The sequence below is a fragment of the Zootoca vivipara genome, chromosome 6 (genome assembly GCF_965207765.1).
Source record: "Zootoca vivipara chromosome 6, rZooViv2.hap1.1, whole genome shotgun sequence".
NCBI lineage: Eukaryota > Metazoa > Chordata > Lepidosauria > Squamata > Lacertidae > Zootoca > Zootoca vivipara.
In genome coordinates this window covers 59963597-59987819 of record NC_142589.1, presented here as the reverse complement: position 1 = coordinate 59987819, position 24223 = coordinate 59963597, and the positions used below count along the sequence as shown (strand labels likewise).

General features: G+C 44.3%; 1 protein-coding gene and 1 long non-coding RNA gene across 2 annotated transcripts in view; one reads left to right on the top strand and one right to left on the bottom strand.

Moving 5' to 3' along the window:
- The window catches only part of RUNX3 (RUNX family transcription factor 3), a 133044-nt gene extending 125565 nt beyond the window's left edge, over positions 1–7479 (top strand). The window contains exon 7 of the mRNA XM_060275800.2: positions 1330–7479. Within this exon, the coding sequence (XP_060131783.1) occupies positions 1330–1838 (509 nt within the window). The 3' untranslated portion in view covers positions 1839–7479. The remainder of the gene's footprint in view (positions 1–1329) is intronic.
- Positions 6954–24223, bottom strand: part of LOC118086475 (uncharacterized) — a 29588-nt gene continuing 12318 nt past the window's right edge. Inside the window, exons 2-3 of the long non-coding RNA XR_015950608.1 lie at positions 22947–23047; positions 6954–7351 (exon numbers count right to left, since the gene is read on the bottom strand). This is a non-coding gene — a long non-coding RNA (uncharacterized LOC118086475). The remainder of the gene's footprint in view (positions 7352–22946; positions 23048–24223) is intronic.

The following is a 24223-nucleotide window of genomic DNA, read 5'->3' as shown; positions in this document are numbered from 1 at the left end:
TAATAGCATGACCTACAGTAAGCAAGCTTTCAACTGTGTGTTTATCAGCTCTGTCCCTTGGGCCTATCAGCACAAACAGACCACCCACACGAAGGCCTCAGAAGACCCTGGCATAGACTCCAGATTTCCCTCCACATTGCTCTGTTTGTGTGTGCATATGTGTGCCAAAGCAGATGGACTGACTAGCTTGGGGACTCGCTGTCAGAGGGCTGTGCTGTCTATTTACTACACAGCCCTAGAGAACAGCTAAACATTTTTTTCCCTGTGTTTACAATTGTGCTGGCCAAAAGCTAGAATAGAAGCAAGCGTATCACTAATACACACGCCCACACATCTGAGTTGAGGGCCCTGGACTGGACCGCACTGCACTAAAATGATACCTTCACAAATGGGGAGGAGGAGGTGGGGTATGTTTCTATAAATATACAGAGAGGCTCAGCCACTGCCTATCCCCAATGTGATCCGAACTTGATTTCATAGAATCTTACAGTGGGAAGGAGGGTTTGTGGGCTCTTTTCAGAGCCTGCTAACAACTTTTTTGTTTAGGCATGAAACATGTAAAAGTGGACATAGCTTTTGGAAATTTCTGAGAGTCTTGGCTGACCACTTACTGCTGTATTGCTATGTGAACATTCCATCTTTGCAAGGATCCCTGCTTGTGCAACAGAACGTTCTCCCCCTCCTCTCCCCGCACGCCCCCTCAACTGTTTCAGGGACTTTCCCAACCCTCTGGGAGCAGATTTGGGGAGGGTTGTGGGAGAGGAAGGGGGGGAATCCCATTGTGTGAGTGGAAATCTGTGCACTGACAGGACATGGCAGCTGAAGATCATCCGTATGTTTCCACATGTAATTTTAGCTTAACCGCTGGTTTTAATTATATTGTGAATTTTTAAGAACTGCCCGTTGTGGGAATTATAACACTCTGTGCAAGATTCTGTATGATGTTTAATTGTATTTTTAATGCTTCTTTTACTTTTTATATATTGCATTTCATTGCATTGCAGTTTGAATTCTACAGAATTCAAATTGCAGTACAAGAAAATGTGATACGAGAAACCCAAGAAGCGATAAAAATACAATTAAAAACCAAGCTGAATGTTTAATGTAATGGATATGCCGTCTCTTGCGTTCAACCACAAATCCACAGACATAGCAGAGACCACCTGAACACAGGTTGTGGACTACTGGTAGGTGGTGGACCACGGTACGGGAACCCCAGACCTATACTCACAAAATGAACTGTGCCACATGTTCCAGGAGAAGGCTGAAAACTCCAACCCACAGTAACACCCTCTCTCTCCTCTCCTTTCTCTCTTTTCCCCAAACCAGGTACATCTGAATTGAGTCCGTTCTCTGACCCACGCCAGTTTGACCGGTCCTTTACTGCATTACCGGGCTTCACCGAGACCAGGATGCATTACCCCGGTGCAATGTCGGCAGCCTTCCCTTACACAGCCTCACCTTCCGCCACTGGAATTGGTGGCATCAGCATGAGCAGCATGCCCGCCACCACTCGGTTCCACCATACCTACCTTCCTCCACCATACCCCAGCTCCACCCAAAACCAGAGTGGACCTTTCCAGACCAACCCTTCCCCTTACCACTTGTACTATGGAACATCATCCGGGTCATACCAGTTCTCCATGGTAGCGGGGGGAGAGCGCTCACCAACGAGGATGCTTCCCTCTTGCCCAAGTGCATCAGCTGGAAATAACTTAATTAATCCTAGCCTTGCCAATCAGAATGATGGCGTTGAGGCGGATGGCAGCCACAGTAACTCACCTACAGCCATGACAACTCCCGGGAGGATGGATGAAGCTGTCTGGAGACCGTACTGAAAGAGGACTAGGAAACCAGATGCCTTTCACTCTAACTGAATTAAAATGCCCAACATGTGCTATGTTAGTTGGTCATTAGAAAGGAGGCGACAATGAAAAGGAGCCGTCGAAAACCCTTCCTTTTCCCAATGCGCATCACATTGCTCTTGTAGAAAATATAGGTTGTTAAGTTAACTCAGCAAATGGAGACTGGAGATGGGCTGAACTTTGTATACATTTCAAAACAAAACCCTCCCTTTCTCTTCTTAAAGTTCCCATTGACAACTCTCAATTGTGTACGTAATGTACATAGGAATGTACAGATTGGAAATGCTCTGTTCCTTTGTAGTGTTGTGGCTGAGTGTGAAAAGCCCTAGTCAATCATCTCAAAGGTCATGAAATTTTAAGAATGAATGACTGAATGAATGAATGAATGAATGAATGGTGTTTAGTTCTTCGGATACTGTTGAGAAAGATATGTAAAGCCAAGTTAATATAAGGACAGGACCAGAATGTCACCAAGTCCTGCACCACACTCTTTCTACCATACAGTGGTGGCCTTATCGGGAGGCAGCATAAGGTAGTCACATCAGGTGGCGAATCTGGAATGTCAGGATATGCTGGAAAGTTCTCCTACACAAGTTCCATTGAGGTGAATGCAGTTGCTTAATCTTTTAGTAGGGCTCATACGCCAGGGGGAGGAGCTTCTCAGAGGATTGTGACTGCAGTTAATTTAGTGCTGGGAATGGGTGCTATTTTGAATTTCCTGGTTTATACTACCAAAATATTGTACACCAGCCATGAACCTATATGGCCATTTAACCACCACTCTGAATACGCCAGATTCAGTTGGTGGGGTGAGGAGTCATGAATGGCAGCACATACTGCATCACAACAGGAGTGATCCAGAAGCAGTGAAAGCAGCTGGAATCATGCTGGTGATCTGTTCCTGAGGGGGTTGTGGGCAGGGATTTTGCTAGGTACTCAAGGAACAGGTTCCTGGCACAAAATTGCATTTGCTACATTATATACATAAATAGAAATTTCTGAGCAAATTATAATGGTAAATGCATAGGGTATTACCAGCAGCGTACTCAGCTAACTGCCCAAGAAGCAACATCAAACAAGGCTTTGTTTTTATTTCATTTGGGGGGGGGGAGAGGAAAGGAGGTGGAGATTTGGGACCCAGTGCAAAAGACCTGGGGCTCAGACGCCCTGGGCCCCCTACCAATGCCCCTGGTTGTAGGTAGGGGTGGGGAGGAAATTCAATTTCACATTTAAAGGTGAATTTACGTAATTTGCACTTTTTGAAAAAATACAAGAACCAAAACACTGTCATCCCTCAAAATTTGAATGTCTCCAAATTTTATAAAGCAGTTCTCCAACAGGTGAAGTGTACAAAATGCATAAAGAGTCCATCAAAATGCTAATATTAGTGAAATTAACTTGCAAAAATGCATTATATCATGGGAAATTGAATTACAACATTGTGTATATCAGGCAAAATCACAAAGACAATAGAAATTCAGACTAAAATGTTGATGAATTTTCATAAGGACTTAAAAAGAATTTACAAACTGATGTAGAAATCAAATCTAGCCCATCCCTAAATTAGCCTTTCTCTAGTTTTGGGGCTGAATCTAGCCTTTCGTCTTCACCAGACAGACAAATGGTATGATTCCAGCTTCCTTTATGAGCCTATGCATTCATCACCCAGTTGCCCTGTGCATGTTGTGCTCTACCAAGGACAAAGCTCTGCTTCTCATTAAAATATTAAACCTGTGTCTGAGGTGTACCACTTTAGACTGCTGCTGGGGACTTGTGTTTAGATGGTCTCTCACTAAAATAAAGCATTTCTGGGAGAAGAAAACCAGCATATCAGGGATAGGTATGGAGGAGAAATTTGATTCTGTTCATATTTAAAGTTGAATATATCAAATTTGCACTTTCTGAAGCAATAAGAGAACCAAAATGCAGTCATCCGTAAATATTTGCACTTATCTGAATTTTGTGATGCAGCTCTACAACCAAACAATATTATAAAAATGCATATATTATGGGAAAGTGTGTGTGGAAATTAATTTATTAGTGAAAATAACATACAAAAATGCATTAGGGGAAATTGCTTGGAAAATGTCAAATTAGTCAAAACAAAAATGCTGGTGAATTTTCATGAGGATTTATAAATAATAATAATCAGAAATCGCTTCATGAATATGAAGAACTGAATGTAAAATTGGGAAAATGAGAAATTGAGAGTGCCAATATTGACAGAACCTTCCATCACTAATCAGAGGGAAGGTTGACTAGAACCTAGCATCTAAGGGCTGTTCACAAGAAAAGCCCCTCACAATCCAGTGAATAAATGAGGAATGAATCTGCCCTCCCCTGACACTGATGGTGCCATTGGCCACACTCGTCCAGAAGCCTTTCAAAAGACTAAGATACACCTTTAGTCTGAAAGGACCCAATAGCTCTTGGTCTGTTCCACACAATCAGGAATCCTGATTGGCCAAGGCTTGTCAGCTGCACAGAGCAGCCCTATTGGGCATGCACCAGAACATGCATTGGGGCCCTTCAGACTGTGCGACCCTCCCAGAAGGAAAGGAGTGCAGCTCAGCAGCAGAGTACTGTATATGCTTTGCATGCAGAAAATCCTGTGTTCAATCTCAGGCCTTAACTGAGAAGGGGTTGGAAAGACAAATGTTGTAAACCCTGTAGAGTCCCTGCCAGTCACTGAGCTAAATGAATCAAATGGTCCTGGGGAAGCGGGAGAAATCCAGTTCAGTTCACATTTCAATGCAAACCCTATCTAATTCACACTTCCCAAAACGCTACATGGACTGAAACACAGGTATCTTTCAAAATCCATGCTTGTCTTATTTTTTGTGATTCGGTTTTCAAAAAAAATTGTACAAAAATGTGTATATTTAGGGAAAGTGTGCATCATGAAATTTGCTCAGAAATGAGCACTCATATGCTGGTGAAAGCAAACTAATGTGGAAATGCAGTGAACTGAACTGAGAGATGTACTCACACCTCTCCTGTATAAGGCAGCTTCCTATGTCCCTATGCTAATGAGCATGTCAGTGTCAGGGCCAGGGCTAGCAGCAACACTCCTGTTCTTTCTTGTGAACATCCTCCTTGTTTTCTATACAGATGGAATATTTTGGTATAGAGGAGCCTTCAGTCATTGAAACCCCGACCAGCAGCCTGATGTGGTATGACCCAGACACCAGTTTACCACCACAGTACGTGCCAGATCATGATGAAGGCCTGTGGCTCAGTAGTAGAGCATCTGCTAGGCAAGCAGGAAGTCCCAGCTTCAGTCCCTGCAGGCATCTCCAGGCAGGGCTGTGAAAGACTCCCTGTCTGAAACCCTGCCAGACAGTATAGACAATACTGAGCTTGATGGAGCCCAGTGATCTATCATCAGAAGACCATGTAGATATGTTTAGAGCCTATACGGTCCCACTTTAAACTCCTAGGTATGCAGCCCAGGTTCTGACAAGAGTTGCTTTTAGGTAGGCAGGTATTAGAAATGTGAACAAGTATCTTATTGCTGATTTTAACAGAGGTTGTAAAGCAAAGGCATGATCCGTCACCATGCACGCATAGTGGGATCATGACAGGGCGTAAAGGACTCCTCCTTCCTCTGCACATGCCAGGCATCACGTGAAACAATAGTGCAGTGGAACATTTTGAAGCACCAGAGCCCATCATGTCAGCTCCCAGTTTATTAGGAACAGCATGACTGTAGTTCTCTGCAGAATTTCCTGTGAGTAAGCTCCATTGAATCCAGTGGTGCTTATTTTGATTGCTTAGATTCAAGTGCAAAACACATTGAACTTAAGCAAAAGATCTTATACCAGCTGAAATGCACCTTTAGCTTTTTATTAGAAATGCAAACAATCTTGCAAAGAGGTATTATAATTTAAACTGCTAGCATGAAGTAGAAACCTTATCAAAGGAAAGGAAAGAAGTCTCCAACCTCTGCTTGGTTATGTTCTTCATTTTCTGATTTCCTCTATGCTAATCTGTCACAAGCCAACTTGAAAGCCTTGTTATCACTTCATTCACTTCCACAGAGCAAGTTGGATTTATCACTTAACCCATGCTCCAGCACACGGCAGCATCACTCCAGCTCTGAAAAGGTCTCCCCTCCTCTCTACTACCCCACTGACCTCAAATGGGAGACTGCAATTACTTCATCATCGTACAGCCGAGACCAGATAACATCAAGTGCACACACACAGCCCTTCCGTTGGTGGAAGGGAAGACACAGGAAGTACGGTGGTCCCCATTTGGAATAATGACCAATGTGCTATGGTGTGTGGTGGGGTGTATGTCCAGGAAGGGAAAGGAAAAAAACGGAGGACTTTGTTGGGTTCTATAATCATCCCTCTGTGCTCATGTTAAACTACATTCTATATAGGTCACTACATATTAATATGGCTCATCACACATTTGACAAGCCCATTATGTGCATTTGCATCTGGTGTAAAATGAACAACCCCAAATTCTTTTGGTGAGAGCTTGTTGTTAGTAACTGCTGGCTGCCTCTAATAGAGCCTTGATGGTTTTTCTCAAAGAGGAAAAACCAAAAACATTCAAGTGTGTTCTCAAGATGCACTTGTAAACCACATTAGGAAGTACAACCTCTGTCAGCCCAACCCTTTCAAGTTAATGATGGATTGTCATGCACAGGTGTGAATAAAAACACGTGTTTTATGAAAGCGGTCAAAAATATTTGACCTGGAGGATTTTATTTTATTTTATGCTTTGCACTATAATATGCTTCTTTTTTTAAAAAAAATGAAATGCACAATTGCTTGTACAGTAAAATATTTTGTTTGGTTCAAGGAATATTTAACTGTAAAAAGAATAAATCTACTTTGGTCTTTATTTGTTATAATAATATAATTCTTTTAAAAAATATGTTGCTGAAGGATCCTATTTCTTAGAACTTGTGTGTGGAAGGTTTTTAATTGGTTGGTTGCTTTTTAAACAGAATAATAATTTGACTAGAATTCTTTTTTTAAAAAAAAACCCAAACTCTGCAATCTGTGTTTAACACAGCAGAGACTGGTTTGTTTTTGTTTGTTTGTCCTTTCTTTTTTCTGATTTTGATTATGAATATTTTAAAATGTGTTAATAATATTTAAAAGGTGAGGGTCTGCACAGTATTCCACCCCTGTTCACTGGCAGCTCTGTTTTAAAATGTAGCCTTCCCTACTTCTTTTACATGTAGCACTTCTAACCATCTGGGATGCAGATTCTGTTCTACAGTCCCAAACCAAAGTTTGGTGAAAACACAGAAAGGTGTTTTGTTTTTGTATGTTTAAACAAGCTTACCTTGCCACCTCTTGCCCTTCCACCTGGGCGGCTACTCTCACTTGATGCAAAATGGTGATTCTCCACCTGTGCTTTCTGCATCAACAGCAAAATGGCCTCTCATTCCATCAGCCTCGTCTTGCGGATTCTTGGGAGCTGAGCCAACCATGGCAGAGTGGTTAGCGCTGCATTTCCCTTTCCTAGAAGACAAATAAAAAGGTCCATGTTCTTTATCAGATATACATGATGATATTGCTAGGTGTTGCGTGTAATCATTTTAATGCCTTGCCATGTGGAATAAATAAATGTACGGTTACTGATGGAGAAACTGGCTCTTGGCTGTTGACTCTTACCCAGTGATGCTCCTTCCACTCAAGTGAATGGGGATATCTGAATGTACAGAGGCCAGATTCAATTCCTCACCAATCATGTATATGATTCCAGATTCCACATGCCCATTACACTGCACTGAGGAGTGGACTTCTGGTGGAGAGCAAATGCCTGTAAGTTTCTACATTGTTGTCTGAAAAATGGCAGCAGTCATAGCCAGGGATAGGCACAACAATCACGCCTCTCCATGCCGATACATCTCCTTGCCAAGGGCTCAAGACACAGGGAGCACTGATATAACTCCTTGCCAAAGGTGCAAGGGAGCCTGTGTATGCCTCTGGTCATAGCAGTACATCAAGACTAGTAGTGTATTATCTTTCCAAGTTGAATCACAACTTGGAGAAAGGTGGGATATAAATACATTAAATAAAAAAAATCTGGGTGACATTGCTGCTGCTGTTTGAAGGTTGAATGCCTAGCGTGACGAAAAGTTCAGACTCATTCTGCTCACCACATTTCCCCCATTAAAAAATCCTAGAATTATTAGGGAGGGTTGTTACAGGGACCCAGACCCGCTACTTTCCATGGTAGTCCCCCTTAACTACTGGCTTTGGAAGGCTAAAATGGGAAGGGGGCTCAAGGAGGTGGAGGTGGAGCTTGTGATAAATGGAGCACTGCAGTCCAAGGGCCCCTGAGACATTTGTGTTGTTGCACGTGACCAGTGGGATGGGACCGCATGCACATTTTCACATTGCAAGGTAGATAGGAATGGTGAATCACTGGAGATGCAAAAAGCCTGGGAAGTATTGGCTCCAGTGAGATTTTTCTAGTTGGGGTGATGGGGGTGCCAGCGGGTGGCAAAAGGATTCTACTGAGGCCTGTTGTCATCTATCTGAGGTACCATACAGAGGAACCTGAAGCTTTGTGCCACTGAGCATCTACATCAGGTGTGGGGAATCTTTGTCCTTGCAGATGTTACTGAACTACAGCTGCCATCTGCTACAGCAAGCATGGCCAATGGCCAGGGATGACAGGAGTTGTAGTTCAGCAACATCTGCAGGGACAAAGGTTCCCCATGCCTGATCTACATCATGCCATGCAGAAGATGGGGGTGCATCCTGCATTCCAGATGAGGAGTACATAATGCAGTTCCATATCCAGCAAGTTGATCCAGGCACAAACCAGCTGCTTTCATGTACGCATCTCCCTTGCAGGATTAGACCAAATGTGCTCAATTTGCTTTGTGTTACTAGTAAGCAAGTTAGGCAATGGCAGACCCCATTCAAAAGACCAAGGTGCAGAGGCAAATTAAGGCTGATAATTTTACCACTTCTTATCTCACCACACTTGAGGCATTAATCCCAACCGACCAAACACCACCCTGGACTTCAGGGGGAGGGCAGGCAGAGACCAGTGGAATTTAACTAGATTTGTTATTTACACTGTCCAAATGCCAGTAATTATGTCAAGCAGGATGAAGAGGGGTAGGAGGAGCCAAGAAAAGCCTGCCGGCTGCATCAGACCAGTGGCCCATTAATCCAGCATCCTTTCTCATAGTGGCCAACCAGATTCCCATGTTAGGGCCAACAAGCAGGATCTGAGCACCTCAGCAACACACACACTTCCCTAAGATTTCCTGGGGACCTGTGTGGTAGAATCCAGGCATACTAGTTTTATAGGTTCATGGACTCTGTTTATATGGAGGAATTTTTAAATCACGCAAGTTCCTTCCTGCAATTCAAATACAGACCTCACCCAGATTTACCACCTCCATGAGAACTAGGCACATGACAGAACCCAGGCCTGTTTTGTTTGTTTGTTTGTTTGATGGACATTTTTGTGAACCCAAGAGCCTAGGTCAGATTGCCTGGTGTGTGTGTATCTGTTGTTTGTGCTTTAAATACAGCCCATGTGCTGCTGAGCCTTGGGATCTCAGTTAAAAATGAGAGTTCTTTCTGACGCCTAGCAATTATTTCGACCCTCCTTCTGCACACTGCTGCATGCCCCATAGCTGCATTTAGAAGAAACCACAAGAAACACTCAAACGGTGAGAATTTTGCTTCACAGTCTTGACTAACGGAAATATGTTTCTAGTGCAGCCACACAGCACAGAGCCACCTTTTTATCACAGCTTCTGGGAGAGGAAACACTCCCCCAGGGTGTGACCATTATTTGTAGGAACTTTCCGTTCCAAGTTGATCTGAGCTTCTTGGAGCTTGATTTAAGAGTGAAAGAGGCAATTAGAGGGGAGTGGGCAGAAGAAAACATCAGAGGCTCCCTTTTGTACACTGAAGGACTTCGCAAACCTTCTCTGTACCACTATCCGCCAGCTTTTGGCTCAGCTAGGCTTCCTACCCCAGAGAGTTTAAAAATCGCTGGGTTAAGCAGACTTTCTTAATTAACTCCCAGTTTACTGGTTTACCAACTAGAGATGGTTACCGTAAATATGACTTCGCAAGGTGTGGCAGTTCAGGAACTGCTCCCCTCCCATGTGCCAAAGCCCCAGGCTAGAGTGGGCCTCAATCTCAATATTGCGCCACTGATGGCAACCTCCTGAGCCCCCAGCCAACCAGGCCTCCACTGCTGCCACCCAGCCCAGAATTGCTGCTGCCACTGCACAGTCTGCTGAGCTCCAACTGGCTCCAGGTGGCTGCCATCTTAGATGTCCCAAAAAGCAATCCACACTGCCAGCATCAGAAAATATATTTTGGCAAATCAAAGGCAGGAATTCCCAAACCGTGGTCCGTGAGCTTCATACAGGTGGTCCACAGCAGTCTGTGGATTTGTGAAGATGGAACTAAATATTCAGATTGCTTTTTAATTGTACTTGTATTGTTTGAGTTCTTATAGAATCATGGAACTGTAGAGTTAGAAGGGACCATGGGGGGTCATCTAGTCCAGCCACCTAAAACCAAAGGAATCTTTTTGCCCAATGTGGGAATCAAACCTGCAACCCCGAGTCTCATGCTCTACCAACTGAGCTATTTTATTGCATTACAGTTTGAATCCTGTGCAATTCAAATTGTAGTACAGTAAAATGCAACATAGAAGAAATCAAGGAGGCCACAAAAATACAATTTAAAAGCACAGAGCATTGCAGAGAATGGCAGAAAAGTCTTTAAGTAGTCCTCAGCAATTTTCCAGTGGTCTGTGGGGGGAAACCTTTAGGAAACATGGAGCTAAGGAGATGGCCACCTTGGGTTGCCGCAGGTGTGAGGCATAGTTTTTGAATGCTCCCCTATATGATAAACTGGGTCATTAGATAGAAAGGGGCCAGCACAGTCAATTCCTTGCTGTGCTACTTTCCTATTCACAGGGAGGGTTTTCTGTTTCATTTCTAATGCTAGGAAACATTAGCAAATGGTGAACTTCCACCTACAGGCTGACGTCTTAAAGACCATAGGTCTATTACACATAAAGCAGAATGAGACAAGAGAGTGGGCCATATCACCTTGGTGAAGGTCTCAACTTTTAAATGATTCTACCATATTAAAAGCAGACAAATCCATGCAAACAACAAAAAAAGTTGAAAGGGGTGCTCTGGCCCCTTTTTTTGTGTACTTTGCTGGCTTCTATATGCAGGGAGTTTAACCAAAGGGAATCTTCAAGAAACTTTTATTTCACCCCACCTTCATTTTGAAGCACTGCAGTTCCAGTGCATTCCATCACCCCAACATGCTACCAGTCCATCTAGTCATGTCTTGCCCAAAACATTTTGCTGCCTGGGGCAAAGGACACGAAGGAAAGGATAAAATGCCCCATCTCCCCAACCAGACCGAGGGCAGCAGGCTACCTTAAGAGGATCAGGGCAGGAGGTATGACATAAAGCACACAGCTCTCTCCTCTGCCACCTCACTACCATCCTCACCCCCTAGAATTTGTCACCTCTCTCTGACCTAATTATAGAGGTGTGGGGATGAGCAATTTGATCCCGTTGGCTTTTAAAGACAAGCCTAACCAATTTGCACTTTCCAAAACAATAGGCAAAGCAAAGCACAGTCATCCTTTGACATTTGTACTTCTCCAAATTTTGCAATGCCGCTCCCCAGCCAAGTTATGTTCAAAATAGTCAAAAATGCATATACAGTCATACCTCTAGAGACGAATGCTGAGGGTTGCGTACAACACGGGTTACGTACGCGCCGAACCCGGAAGTCTGGAATGGGTTACTTCTGGGTTCGGCGATTCGCGCATGCACAGATTCGGCGCTTCAGGGTAGGTACTGCTCTGGATGAGTACGGGGCTCCAGAACGGATCCCGTTCGTATCCAGAGGTACCAATGTACAGTGTATTGTCTCTGATGAAAATAGGGACGTCCTGAGGGGAAAGTGGGGCATTCTGGGATCAAATCAGAAACAGAGACGGCTTTTATAAATCTCGGACAGTCCCTGGAAAATAGGGACACTAGCAAGGTCTGCATTCAGATCCACTGACCAGGCTGGACTTTGTGCCTTGAGGGGAAATGGTTTCTTCAACTTTATTCTCAGCTAGAACTTCCCTCCCTCTTCTTGATTTCTGCTTTCTCAAGGGAAGTTTTCACAGACTCGTCTCCATATAGACGAGTCAGCCAATGTAAGCTTTGCCTCAGAAGGGAGTCACATCAAGGCCCTTTGAACTTGAATGCTGCACTGCCATTTCAGCAGCTCTAATAACTGCAGTTATTCCACAAGGGTCAGACTGAGTCAGTGGCTTGTGGAGCGGGGAGAATTGCCGACCAACAAATGTGGACAATTCTAGAGGGAAGAAGATCTCTGGAAGGGCAACAGAGGATGGCTTCTTCTGAATCATCAAGGGAAGGAGGAGAGCCTGGAGGTGTCATGTTCTGCAACAGCCCCAGTACTCCAGCGGTGCAGTAATGAGATTTTTTTCCCACACAGAAAGGGATGCCTGAGGAAAGAGTTTCAATTATTTAGCTTTGCAGCAGAGGATTAAATGCTCGGAGTCAATGTTCCTCAATTAATTCTAGGGTGGGCTAGCCAGTCTGCAACAACTCATAGGAGTGGCAGAAGGACATCCATTAGGCAGACTCATACATCATATGTTTATATGGGGTGTTGGAAGCCCATGTCTTAAGGCTGCCAACTTATTCACTAGCCCCTGCTCCTCTCTCTTTACCAGCAACTTGATCCACAATCACAAGCATGTGTGATGTAACCAGAAAGCTTTGCTGGTTGGCATTCTTTTTCTGTAGAAGAAGCTATCCTTAAAAGCACTGAAGAAGCCAGGGATGTTTTTCTCTTATCAGTTGACAACTTCACTAGCCCTTTTTTCTCTGCCCTGGTTTCTGTGCATATAACAGAAGTCCTGCAAAATTAAGCAGGTCAAAGTTTTCCTCACATGAAGATAAGGGATTGGGAAAGTGTTCCTCTACAGAGACCTTTGTTTGTTGCAGTTATATCCCACTTCTTCCTCTAAAGAGCTCAAGGTGAAGTACATGGTTCAATTAATTCACACAACCATTTGAGGTAGGTTAGGCTGAGAGGCGATGACTGCCCCAAGGTCACCCTGGCTTCATTTGGCTTCATGGCCAAATGGGGAGTTGAACCCTGATCTCTCAGGTCCTACACTCTATGCACAACACCACCATACCCTCCAACATCCGGGGGACCAAAATTAGGATGCTCATTTTTTGATCCTGCACTCTTGCAAAATAAGCTTTTTTTTGTCTCGCGAGACAAAAAAATGAGCATCTTTTGGTCCAGTGCTCTGGCAGGAACCAGCTGACTCACACTAGAGCGAGTGTCTTTCAGTCTAGAGCTCGGGCACAAGCCAGCTGACTTGCGCCAGAACGCCAGACCAAAAAATTCTGGGTAGCAATCAGAAGCCGGTAATGGTTTCTGTAGTTCCAGGGTGTCCGGGATGGTTGAGTGGTATGCAGCACACTTGTCATGGAAGGCCCACAGGACACACCAGCCAAGAAGCTATGCAATTGACTTTATTCTCTCTCTCCAACAAGGATGAAACAGCAACAACCCCACCCAGGCATAACCAAGTCTAGTGCCATCTGTACAATAACGCCATCACAGTTAGGTGTGAGGAACCTTTGGTCCTCCAAGAGTTGCTAAACTACAACCCCATAATCCCTAGCCTTTGGTCATGCTTGCTGGGGCTGATGGGAGTTGAAGTTCAGCAGAACCTTGAGGTCCAAGCGTTCCCCATACCTCAGTAGGTAATGGGAAAGACCTCTGTCTGAGATGCTGGGGAGATGCTGCCAGTCAGAGTAGACAACACTGGACTAGAGGGTGAAACAGTCTGACCTGCTATAAACTGTCTAATTTGGACTTCCAAAACAAAATGCAAACCAAAACACATAAATGATCAATTGATGTGCCACCACCGACAGAACTGAGGGCCAAATGGGGCAGGTTGTGCTTACGCACACTCTGCCGATGCGGGGAGTGCAGAGGGTGCAGGAATGGAACCCTCACGCAATATTGTCACTGCCTGTATCAAAATGCATTACATTAGGGAACTAAAATGTTGTTTTGTGGCGGGGGGGGGGGATACTTGTATACCATAATGCCGTTAAAAATCAAAGTGATTTAAAACACACAATAAAAACCATGCAATAAATTAACATTTCAGATCATCAGCTAACTATCACAGAAGATGCTGTCTGCACAGGGTTAGTGGCACAGAAACATTTCCTGCAAACAAGGTTAAAACAAAAGATGGCTGCTGAATGGAGGCATTCCATGAGACTGGGCTGGTGACACTAAAGGCTCGGCATCATGTTGATATAAAACAGGCATCCCCAAACTTCGGCCCTCCAGATGTTTTGGACTACAATTCCCATCATCCCTGACCACTGGTCCTGTTAGCTAGGGATCATGGGAGTTGTAGGCCAAAACATCTGGAGGGCCGCAGTCTGGGGGTGCCTGATATAAAATGAGCCTACCAAGCTGGGATATAAGATAGAAATGTACATTAGGAGAAATTAACACTGAAATGGTGAATAAAATTCCAAGAGCACTTGAAAAACAGCCACAGGAGGGGTTGTGCTAAAGAACTACCCAGCAGAACCAAGTTCCCCTCTTGCCATCTCCTGAGTAGGCTCCAATTTGGTACCAGTAATCTCTTCTCAAACTTGTTGATACTTGACATTTCAAGATCTTCCCCACCCGCTCATCACCAGAAGCCCAAGTACATAATGTGCATCATTCCATGAGGGACGTGGCTGAATAATTATTTTTAACAATGCAGACAAAGTTGACTTTTAAGATGTTAATTCCCTGACAGTAGCCGGGGAAATCCAAGTGGAGTGTCTCATGCCCAGGAAGCCTTATGGAGACTTGGCCGGGCTGCCAGATTGGAGAGCCAGAGAGAGAGAGACAGTAGAAATTAAAATGTATTGCTAATCTGTGGATCTTTTGTTCTTGGCAGTGTACAGACAAGACATAAAAATGATGGAAATGACATGTCTTTGGCATGATTTTGCCCAGCTTGCTACAGTAAATACTCATTTTCACTAAGCAGCAGAGAATGAAAGTAACTTTAAAACTTCAAAGTGGCATGATAGGGAAATATGGAGAACAATTATTCTCATTAACTCGACTTTTGAATCACACGAGATGATGGGGAAGATAGATGTTTTTAATTAGGAAAGCTAAGGAAAGCCACAAGGAAAAAAGCTTTTGCATCGCCTCTGAGTCAACAAGTGTGTACATCAGTATGTGGGCATTTATAAAAAAGAGGGATATGAACACTGAGCCAATGGAACTGAGTGGCCCCATAATAAGGCAGAGTCCTTCAGTTGCCAGAGCAGCAAAGTATTATAGTCTTTGTGGGAAGGGTTGTAGATTGGTAGTAGAGAACAAGCTTTGCATGTTCAATTCCTGGTGTTTTCAGGTAGGGCTTGGAAAGACCCTTGCCTGAAACTCTAGACAGCTGTTGCCAGTCAGTGATGAGCCCATGCAGTGTCCTATATTCTCAGAGTTCCACACCGGGGTAGTCAATGTGGTGCCCTCTGGATACTGGTGGACTACAACACCCAGTATGCTAATGGTCATATATGATGCAAGTTGCAGTCCAACAACATCTGTTGGGAGCAGGGGTGTCTTAGCCATAGAGGCTACTGGCGCAAGGCGCCACGGCTGCAAGTTCTGGAGGGCACTGGAGGTCGCCTCCGCCATACCGCGCCGCGCCTGGAGCCTCCTCCTTGCTGGAGGAGCTGCCTCAAGCCCCACCACCAGCGCCGCCCTCGCCCGCCTTCTTGGGCTGCAGGCGCCGTTGTGGGGAAGCCGGCTGTGAGCCTCCCTTTGGCACGGCAGCCAGGGCTCCCTGGACGGCAGCGCCACGCAGCCACTTCTGCTGAGCAGGTGGAGGCGGAGACAGAGTACAGGTGGCAGAGTCCCCGCCCGTCAGGCTGCCCCCTCTGGCCAGCCGCCGCGCCTGGCCCTGCCCAGTGAAGCGCAAGTCCGGCGTTGCCGGCGTCAGTCTTGCCCGCAGCAGGCAAGAAGCAGAAGGCGCGCCATGGTGGCATGGGGGGGGGGAGAGAAGTGGGCTGCAGAGGGGCCCGAGGGAGAGGTGCTGCCCACCCAGAGGGAAACGTGGGGGTGGGGGGCGCCTGAGGGATCCCTGCACCATGGCGCCAGATAACCTTAAGACACCCCTGGTTGGGAGCCACCCAGAGTGGCTGGGGAAACCAAGCCAGATGGGCAGGGTATAAATTTATTATTATTATTATTATTATTATTATTATTATTATTATTATTATTATTATCATCATCATCATGCTGCCATGATTCTGGCCTCCCCATCCCACATTCTGAGAACCAGGAAACAGCTGCTTTTTAAAAGATTAATTTTTGAGAATTCTAACCCCCTCCCCCCAATGATATCCCTCCTGATATTGATTACAGGCCAAGGCGCCGTGGTATCCATTGCTCTCACCTCAATGTAATAACCTGACAAGACAGCATATATATATTGGGTCAAATAAGGCCACAACTTTACTGATTACAATTGTGATATAGGCATTGTATATACAGTCACCATTGACCTCCAGCCCGCCTGCTGGAAGTGTTCCTTAGGGTCAACCTGGTACCAAGGAGAGTCCTATGAGCTACATCAAATAGGAACACTCCCCAATGGATCATCATCTTGAGGAGTATGGGCGACTGGACAGAACTGCTCCCGGATCCTTTTAAAGAGATGCCTTCTCCCTTGGAGGAGCAGGCGGAGGCTACAACCTTCCCTCCAACCAAGACTACGGATTACCCAATGCCTAACTGCCAAAAGTTGTGACACCAGACCAGAGCCAATTTGTCTGGTGGGAAATTCCTGCCCAGCCCCGAACATGGTAGTAAAGTCCATGGCAAACTCAAGCACAAACAAGAAGCCTACTATACAAGGGAGGATAGGTGGGAGATCCTGAGATGAACTGGGCGAAGGAGTTGGCTCCACCCTCTGGGAAAGGCTTGCCACTAAGCCTGCCTGTGATTGGTCAATTAGCTGGCAAGTTACAATTTGCAGCCCTGGCCTACAAACAAAGTCTGTAGGCCTCTCGCGCTGACCAAGTGCCCCAATGCATCGTCCAATTGCCAGAGTGCGACAGAAAGACATTGTATGGCCACAACACTGCCAGACCATTGAAGGTAAGTGGACTTATCTATTTATTCAAACTGTTTATATCCCATCTTTCTGCTTCATCACTGGAATGTCCAAACAACACTGGTTAATGCATTTTGAAAAACCAAATAAACAAATAAAACAGCAGATGACACACTTTTTAGAAGACAGGAGATAAATAACAGATTAACTAATCATACCAAAGGACTGCTGAAGTTAAGCAGTCTTCTCTGAGCATAAATGCTATCAACAAGTGTGCTAGGGGGATAGGGCATGGAATTTCATAGCCTGAATACCAAAACAGAGAAAGCCCTCTTTTACCTATCCTCAGTTAACACAGTGACTTGAATGAAACAGATTTAATCCAGAAAGAAAATAAACTGATATACTTTACTGAGGTAAACTGAATAAAAACAGTATATAAATTGAGGAGAATATAATTTACAGGTCTAGTTGAGAGCAATGAGACATTATATTCAACCACACATACTGAGATAAGCCTTCTTCAGAAGTATTTATCCCTCCAACTCCTCCAATTGTCAAATCTCAACAGTCTTCCTATAACATGGACACTTTACTCCCGAATGACTATAACATCAAGTCTAGTGTTAGCCAGACCAATAACCACACTAACCCTTAATGATCCCCGATGTTGTACAACTGCATTTTTGCTGGTAGTGAGACATGGAGCCAGGCCATTCCTTGGCAACCAAAGTAGGTGAACACAGGATCATGCAGAAGGAACAGTCCTTAATTTATTTGAAGATGGTCCTTAAAGAACGCAGGCCTCAAGTCATTTGGACATTTAAAGGTTATAACCAGCACCTTGAACTTGTCTAAGAAGAAGAACAGAAGCCAATGAAGTTGGTACAATTAAAACAACAAACAGCCAGTACTATAGCTTCTGCCATAGCTCAGTGGCAGAGCACCTGCTTTGCATGCACAAAGTCCCTGGTTCAATCCTTGGCATCTCCAGGTAGGGCTGGGAGTGTCTCCTGCCTGAGACCCTAGGGAACTGCTGCCAGTTCAGTGTAGACAGTACTGATCCAGATGGATCAATGGTCTGGTTCAGTATAAGACATTTTCCGATATTCCTGTGAGGTTTCCAAACCCCTTTGGAAGACAGCTCCACACATTACAGTAATCAAACTGTATGACATTACACATGTCATAAAGCATGTGTGACTTCACCAGCCTAAAGTGAGCAATAGCATTCGTGGCTTTCTGGGTCCAAAAGCACACCCAGACTGCAAGCCTGAGCTGCGATGGGAAAAAAGGGAGGCACTCTGAGACTGTGTGGGATTAACACAGAGCCAAGATGCCATGTGGGGAGAGGTAAAACATTACCAACTTGCTTGCAAACTCTAAGCTCCCTCTACAGCATCATCTACTACCTCTTCTGCTTATACTACTAACCCAGCTCCCTTTGGGGAATGGAGGTGGGAAATAGGGAATGCACCCCCCCCAAAAAAAACCTAGTTCCAAAAGTTCTGTTCCTTGGTTAAACTCAGCCTGAGCAAGATAACTACAGTAATGGATAACTAGCCATGTCTGTGTTATTCAATGTTATACATGGTCTGAAACATGAGCTGACCAAGGGGAGACCCTTGCCCTGTAAAGTGGCACAGGTAGGTAATTTTAGACTCATAATTTATGAACTTTTGTGTACTCCTGCATTTGGGGGGCTGAGTGGGACCCTGGACCTCTGCCTCAATGGCACCACCACCCTTGTAGGCTTTCCAATGCTGCCACTTTCGATGAGGTGGTGATTTGGGGGCAGAGTCTTCCATGCTCACTGGGAGGGCATCTGCCTTGCATGCGGAAGGTCCCAAGTTCAGTCCCCACCACCTCCAGGTAGGGCCTGAAACCTTGGAGAGGTACTGCCTGCTGAGCAAGATAGACTAGTAGGTCTGATTTAGTATAAGGCAGATTCCTGTGTTCCTACACTGCTGCTTGTTTGTTTTGAAAGGCACTTTGAGGGCCCCTGTGGGACCGAACAGTAGCCCCATATGTTTGGTGTGTGTTCTTATTATACTGAGGAGTATAATGGATGCTTATTTTACCATTTCCACCCTCCTTTCAGTGGGCACTTGGCATAGACACTTCCTAGGAAAACCCAGACATTATACCCTATACCCTTAACTCTGTCCGTCTTTTATGCAACCAGTCCCAACAGCACTCCCTTTGAAAAACTGTTGACTCCCAGTGTGATATCTGATCACACAAAAACTTGTTATGCTGGGGAAGGGTTGCAAGGGAAAAGGGGGTAATTAAAATGTCAGAATGGAGGTTGTCCAATCAGATACGTGGCATGAGCTGGTAGTTGCAGTGATAATATCTAGGCTTAAAAACAGCAACTCGTATATTCACCTTTGGCAAATATGAATCACCTCCAAGTCAGAGAAGCATGGCAAGATATTTGTCCATAAATGGGCCACAGGAGTGAGTTAGTGGGCAAAGTGGGGAAGAATTGCTTATGGTCTAGTAACTTATGCAGTCCTATTTGCAAGACTGTATTTAATTTATTTATTTATCAAAGTATTTCTATACTACCTTCTCGCATAACATCAGGGTGGTGTACAGCAATGCAAAAACATTCAAATGCTATACAAAGCAATCAATGAAATGACTGGCTATTCAATAAAGGTTGTTGTAAGTTGTTTTCAAGAGATGCCTGAAAGTAAAAAACGAAGATGCCTGCCAAGTCAGTGATTGACAGCAGTGACAGCAGGGGACTGACAACACTAAATGCCTGACTTATAGTTGATTCCAGTCAGGCCTCTGTAACCTGGGGAACAAATAACAGCGCTTCTCTGGGTGATCTCAGTGATTGGACAGGTGGTTCAAATCTCACCCCTCCTCCCTAAGCTCACTCATTCACCAGCACCCACAAAAGATCTCAGCAGTGCCCTCCTTGTTAAAGGGATTGCAATGGAGGTGTGCAAGAGGGCATGTATGGTTTAGTTGACTGAAGATGTGTTGGGCTGAGTCAGGTGTACCTAAAAGTGCCAACACCTGCAGTTGTTTTTACCATAGAGCTTTCGGCATATTAATTTTCATTATTGCCCTGATGATAATGGAAGCCACAGCATTACCACACACCCTGACCAGCCCAAGTCAAGCTAGCCCAGCTGCAACACAAAATGGGGAGGACTATGGGGTGACCGCTGCTATTCTGTGGATGACCAGTAGTGCAACTGAGCAATTGTGGACTTTAGTGTCTAATAGATGGTAATGTATATTATTGCAGTTACTTTTTTTTTTTTACTATTCTGCTGGGAGCTGCCCAGAGTGGCTGGGGAAACCCAGCCAGACGGGCGGGGTATTATTATTATTATTATTATTATTATTATTATTATTATTTTAAAAATCCATTTGTTAACCCTCCTGCTCATTATGCCGAGTAGGTTGGTCCTCTGCCCCAACCTAACACCAAATAGAAACAGTATTTTGCAGTTTGTTATGTTAGAACTGCAGGGACCCAGGTGGCGCTGTGGTTAAACCACTGAGCCTAGGGCTTGCTGATCAGAAGGTCAGCGGTTCGAATCCCTGTGACGGGGTGAGCTCCCGTTGCTTGGTCCCAGCTCCTGCCAACCTAGCAGTTCGAAAGCACGTCAAAATGCAAGTAGATAAATAGGAACCGCTACAGCAGGAAGGTAAACAGCGTTTCCATGTGCTGCTCTGGTTTGCCAGAAGCGGCCTTGTCATGCTGGCCACATGACCTGGAAGCTATACGCCAGCTCCCTCGGCCAATAATGCGAGATGAGCGCGCAACCCCAGAGTCGGTCACGACTGGACCTAATGGTCAGGGGTCCCTTTACCTTTACCTATGTTAGAACTGCAAGTTTGCGTTCAGAAATGCAGTAACAGCTGTGAACTTATACAACCTATCCACAGAAGAGGCTGGCTGACACATCCCTCCATGAGTCATAGTTCTGACCTTGCTACCTCTGAATCATCCTTTTTTGGGGGGGGGGTGCTGTAATTTTGCCATGCCTCTGTCCCAGGTGCAGCTGGACTGATCAGTCACTCCTGATGTTTGAAAGAGTAAGAATGACCAGACACCCCACATCCATTAGGAGTCTGCCCACTGCCTCTCTCAATGAGTCACTGCTCTGACTTTGTCTCTTTCCAATGTGGAATTATGCTCAGAGCAAGCCCAAAAATCACAAGATGGGCAATGGGACAGGAATATGTTGTATCAGGTGTAACAGGAAGGAGAAGCAGCCAAACCAGCCGGCTTAGCTCCTCTCGTGACCCATGTCTTTCTTCTATCTCTCTCCCCCATCCCCTCCTGCAATTCCTTCTGTCGACAGAGACACCCCCCTTCAAGCGACACTGTGCCTCTAGCTGTTCTTCCTCATCATGGAGACATACCTCCTCTCACTGGGTCAGACTGATTGTCCACCTATCCATTGATGGTTGGTGGGGCAGTAGCCAGAAGATCCAACAGTTAAGAGGCCAATGGCAGGCAGAGCAAACTAATTCCAGCTTCACCCACCCCACCCTTGCTGAGTTCTACAAGGACAGCAAGCTGACAGTCAAGTAAGAAAGTGGGCAGATGGGGGCTGAACGAGGATGATGGGACACTGCGTCCATGTCTTGCCTTCTCTGACCAGCAGCTTCTCTCCAGGTTCTCTCTCAGAAAAAGGGTCTCACATCGCCTCCAAACTGACCCTTTTAACTGGAAATGCTGGGGTTTGAGCTGTGAACCTTTTCCATGCAGAGCATGGGCTTTGCTACAAATCTGTGGCTGAGTTTTCATGTTCTCCAGATTTCTTCATCAGACCAGAGGTTTATGACATTTTGATTGGTTCCAATAAAGGCATAACAACTTGGGGGGGGGGTTCAAATGGGCCAACACAGCTACCACCATTTTAAAATGCACAAAACAGAAACCCATTCAGAAATTTGGAGGTGAAGCTACTCTGAAAGCAGGTGCCTGTTACTCTTTCACACTCAGACCCCATCTGGACTATACATTTAAAGCAGCACCATACCACTTTAAAGAGTCATGATTTCCCCCCAAAGAATCCTGGGAAGTTTGTTAGGGGTGCTGAGCATTGTCAGCCCCTTCACAGAGCTATAGTTCCTGGGGTGGTTTAACAGTCAATTCCTCTTCCCAGGGTACTCTGGGAATAGGGCTTGCCTAACAACTCTCAGGATTCTTTGGGGATAGCTGTTTAAAGTGAAATGATACTGATTTAAATGTATAGTGCAGATGGGGCCTAATTTTCCCCCTCCCCAGTGAGAAGAAGGAAAGAAGACATGGAAATAAATGACTTGGCATATATGTTACTATTGAATGAAATCAGATTATCTGAGGGGAGAAAAAAGGCATGTGTTGGAGCTGCTAACAAATATTGCTGCAAAAAAAAACCTGAGATTAATTTGGACTGTTTTGCTCAGAAGAAATATCCAAATAATTTCAAGAATGCTAATGATTTGGGGGAGACGGCTATGCCCAAATATAACTTTCTACAAAATGTTGCCTAACATAAAGCTTCAAAACAATTTTTTATTTTCTGGCTCAGGTGAAACATCTGGGGGAAAGAGAGAAGTGTATCTATAAAACTAGGGGAAAGTCTCACGAGGGCTCCATGCATCTCTAGTAACTACAAGTGTATCCTCAGTGATATTTTGTCATCTGTGAAATGGAACTAAAATGATATTCCCACACCAAAGCATCTGCCTTAAGACTGGTTTGTGAATTACTTTGAAATCTCCACCTGAAAGATGCTACCTGCTTATTATACTTTATCCACACAAAAAAGTGGTGAGAAAAAATGGGGAAGATTCTGATCTCAACGGTGTAAAAATCCAGAGAGACTTCACCTCAGTAACCATACAAGTAATTAAATGCATTTTAATTACAAGCCTTGCGGCTTTACTTACCAACAGTGCAAACAAAGTTGATTGCTGCTGTATTAAATACAAGGCTTAATCATACAGTGGTGCTCAGCTGTGTTGCCTGAGCCTTACTCAGGAGCCAGAACCTGGTCCGAAAAAGGAAGCAAAAAGACAGAGGGATTAGTCAACTGTAGTGTGATTCCCAATTCCATGGGCAATTGCAAAAATTAGGAAAAACTTTCACTGAGGCTAATAGAAGTAGCAGCTGGCCTTTCATTCATTCATTCGTTTGCTTGCTTGCTTGCTTGCTTGCTTTCTTGCTTGGAAATATTGAAGGCAGCATACAAAATAAAACATACTTTTAATATTTCACAGAGACACATAAGCCTGGTCAGTTCCAATGTCCTGATCACAGGAACATTGATAATTTTGTGTGTGTGATGGTAACCAGGATTGTGTTGATGGAGCAGACAAACATGACTGCAGTTAAGTATCAATCTACTTCCTCCTTACATGGGTTCAAATTAAGGATGCTGGAGGGTTTTATTTGGTCTGCATTTTTTATGTAATAATTTTTATTAAGTTTTCAATTTTACACTTCAAAATAAACATTTTGCAAACTTTGAAATATCCAATGACTTCCCTTTTTCTCCTTCCATGGTTCATTTTACATATCACAAATTCCTGCATATTTTACTATAACCACCCAAATCAGTTTTCCACTTTTACTTCCATCAAAAAAATTTTTACTCTTGAATTTATCTTAGTTCTGCCAGAGATTTCAGCTGTATACAGTTGTTTTCCATATATTCAATAAATGTTTTCCACTCTTCTTTAAATATGTGTTCTTTTTGCTCTCTTATTGTATATTCTATCAACTTGAGTTGTCAGTGCTCTTTAGTTGGGGCCTTACTAACTTTCCATTTTAGGGCTAACAAAACATGGGCTGCAGTTGCTGCATACATTAATAACCTTTTCTGACACCTAGGAATTTCTGTATGGGTTGTTCCCAATAAAAAAGACTCTGGTTGTTTTTTTTAAAGTAATTTTAAACTTTTTTCCAATTCATTATAAATCATTTCCCAATATACTTTATCTTTTTACATGTCCACCACATGTGAAAAAAGGTTCCCTCCACTTCTTTACATTTCCAACATGTATCTGATTCTGTTTTATAAATCTTAGCCAACCTACTCTGAGTTAAATACCATATATGAATCATTTTCAAATAATTCTCTTTCAATGAATAACATACAGTAAATTTCAGGTCGTTTTTCCAGCATGGGATGAATAAGTAAGCACTGGCAATTTCCAATCCTGTT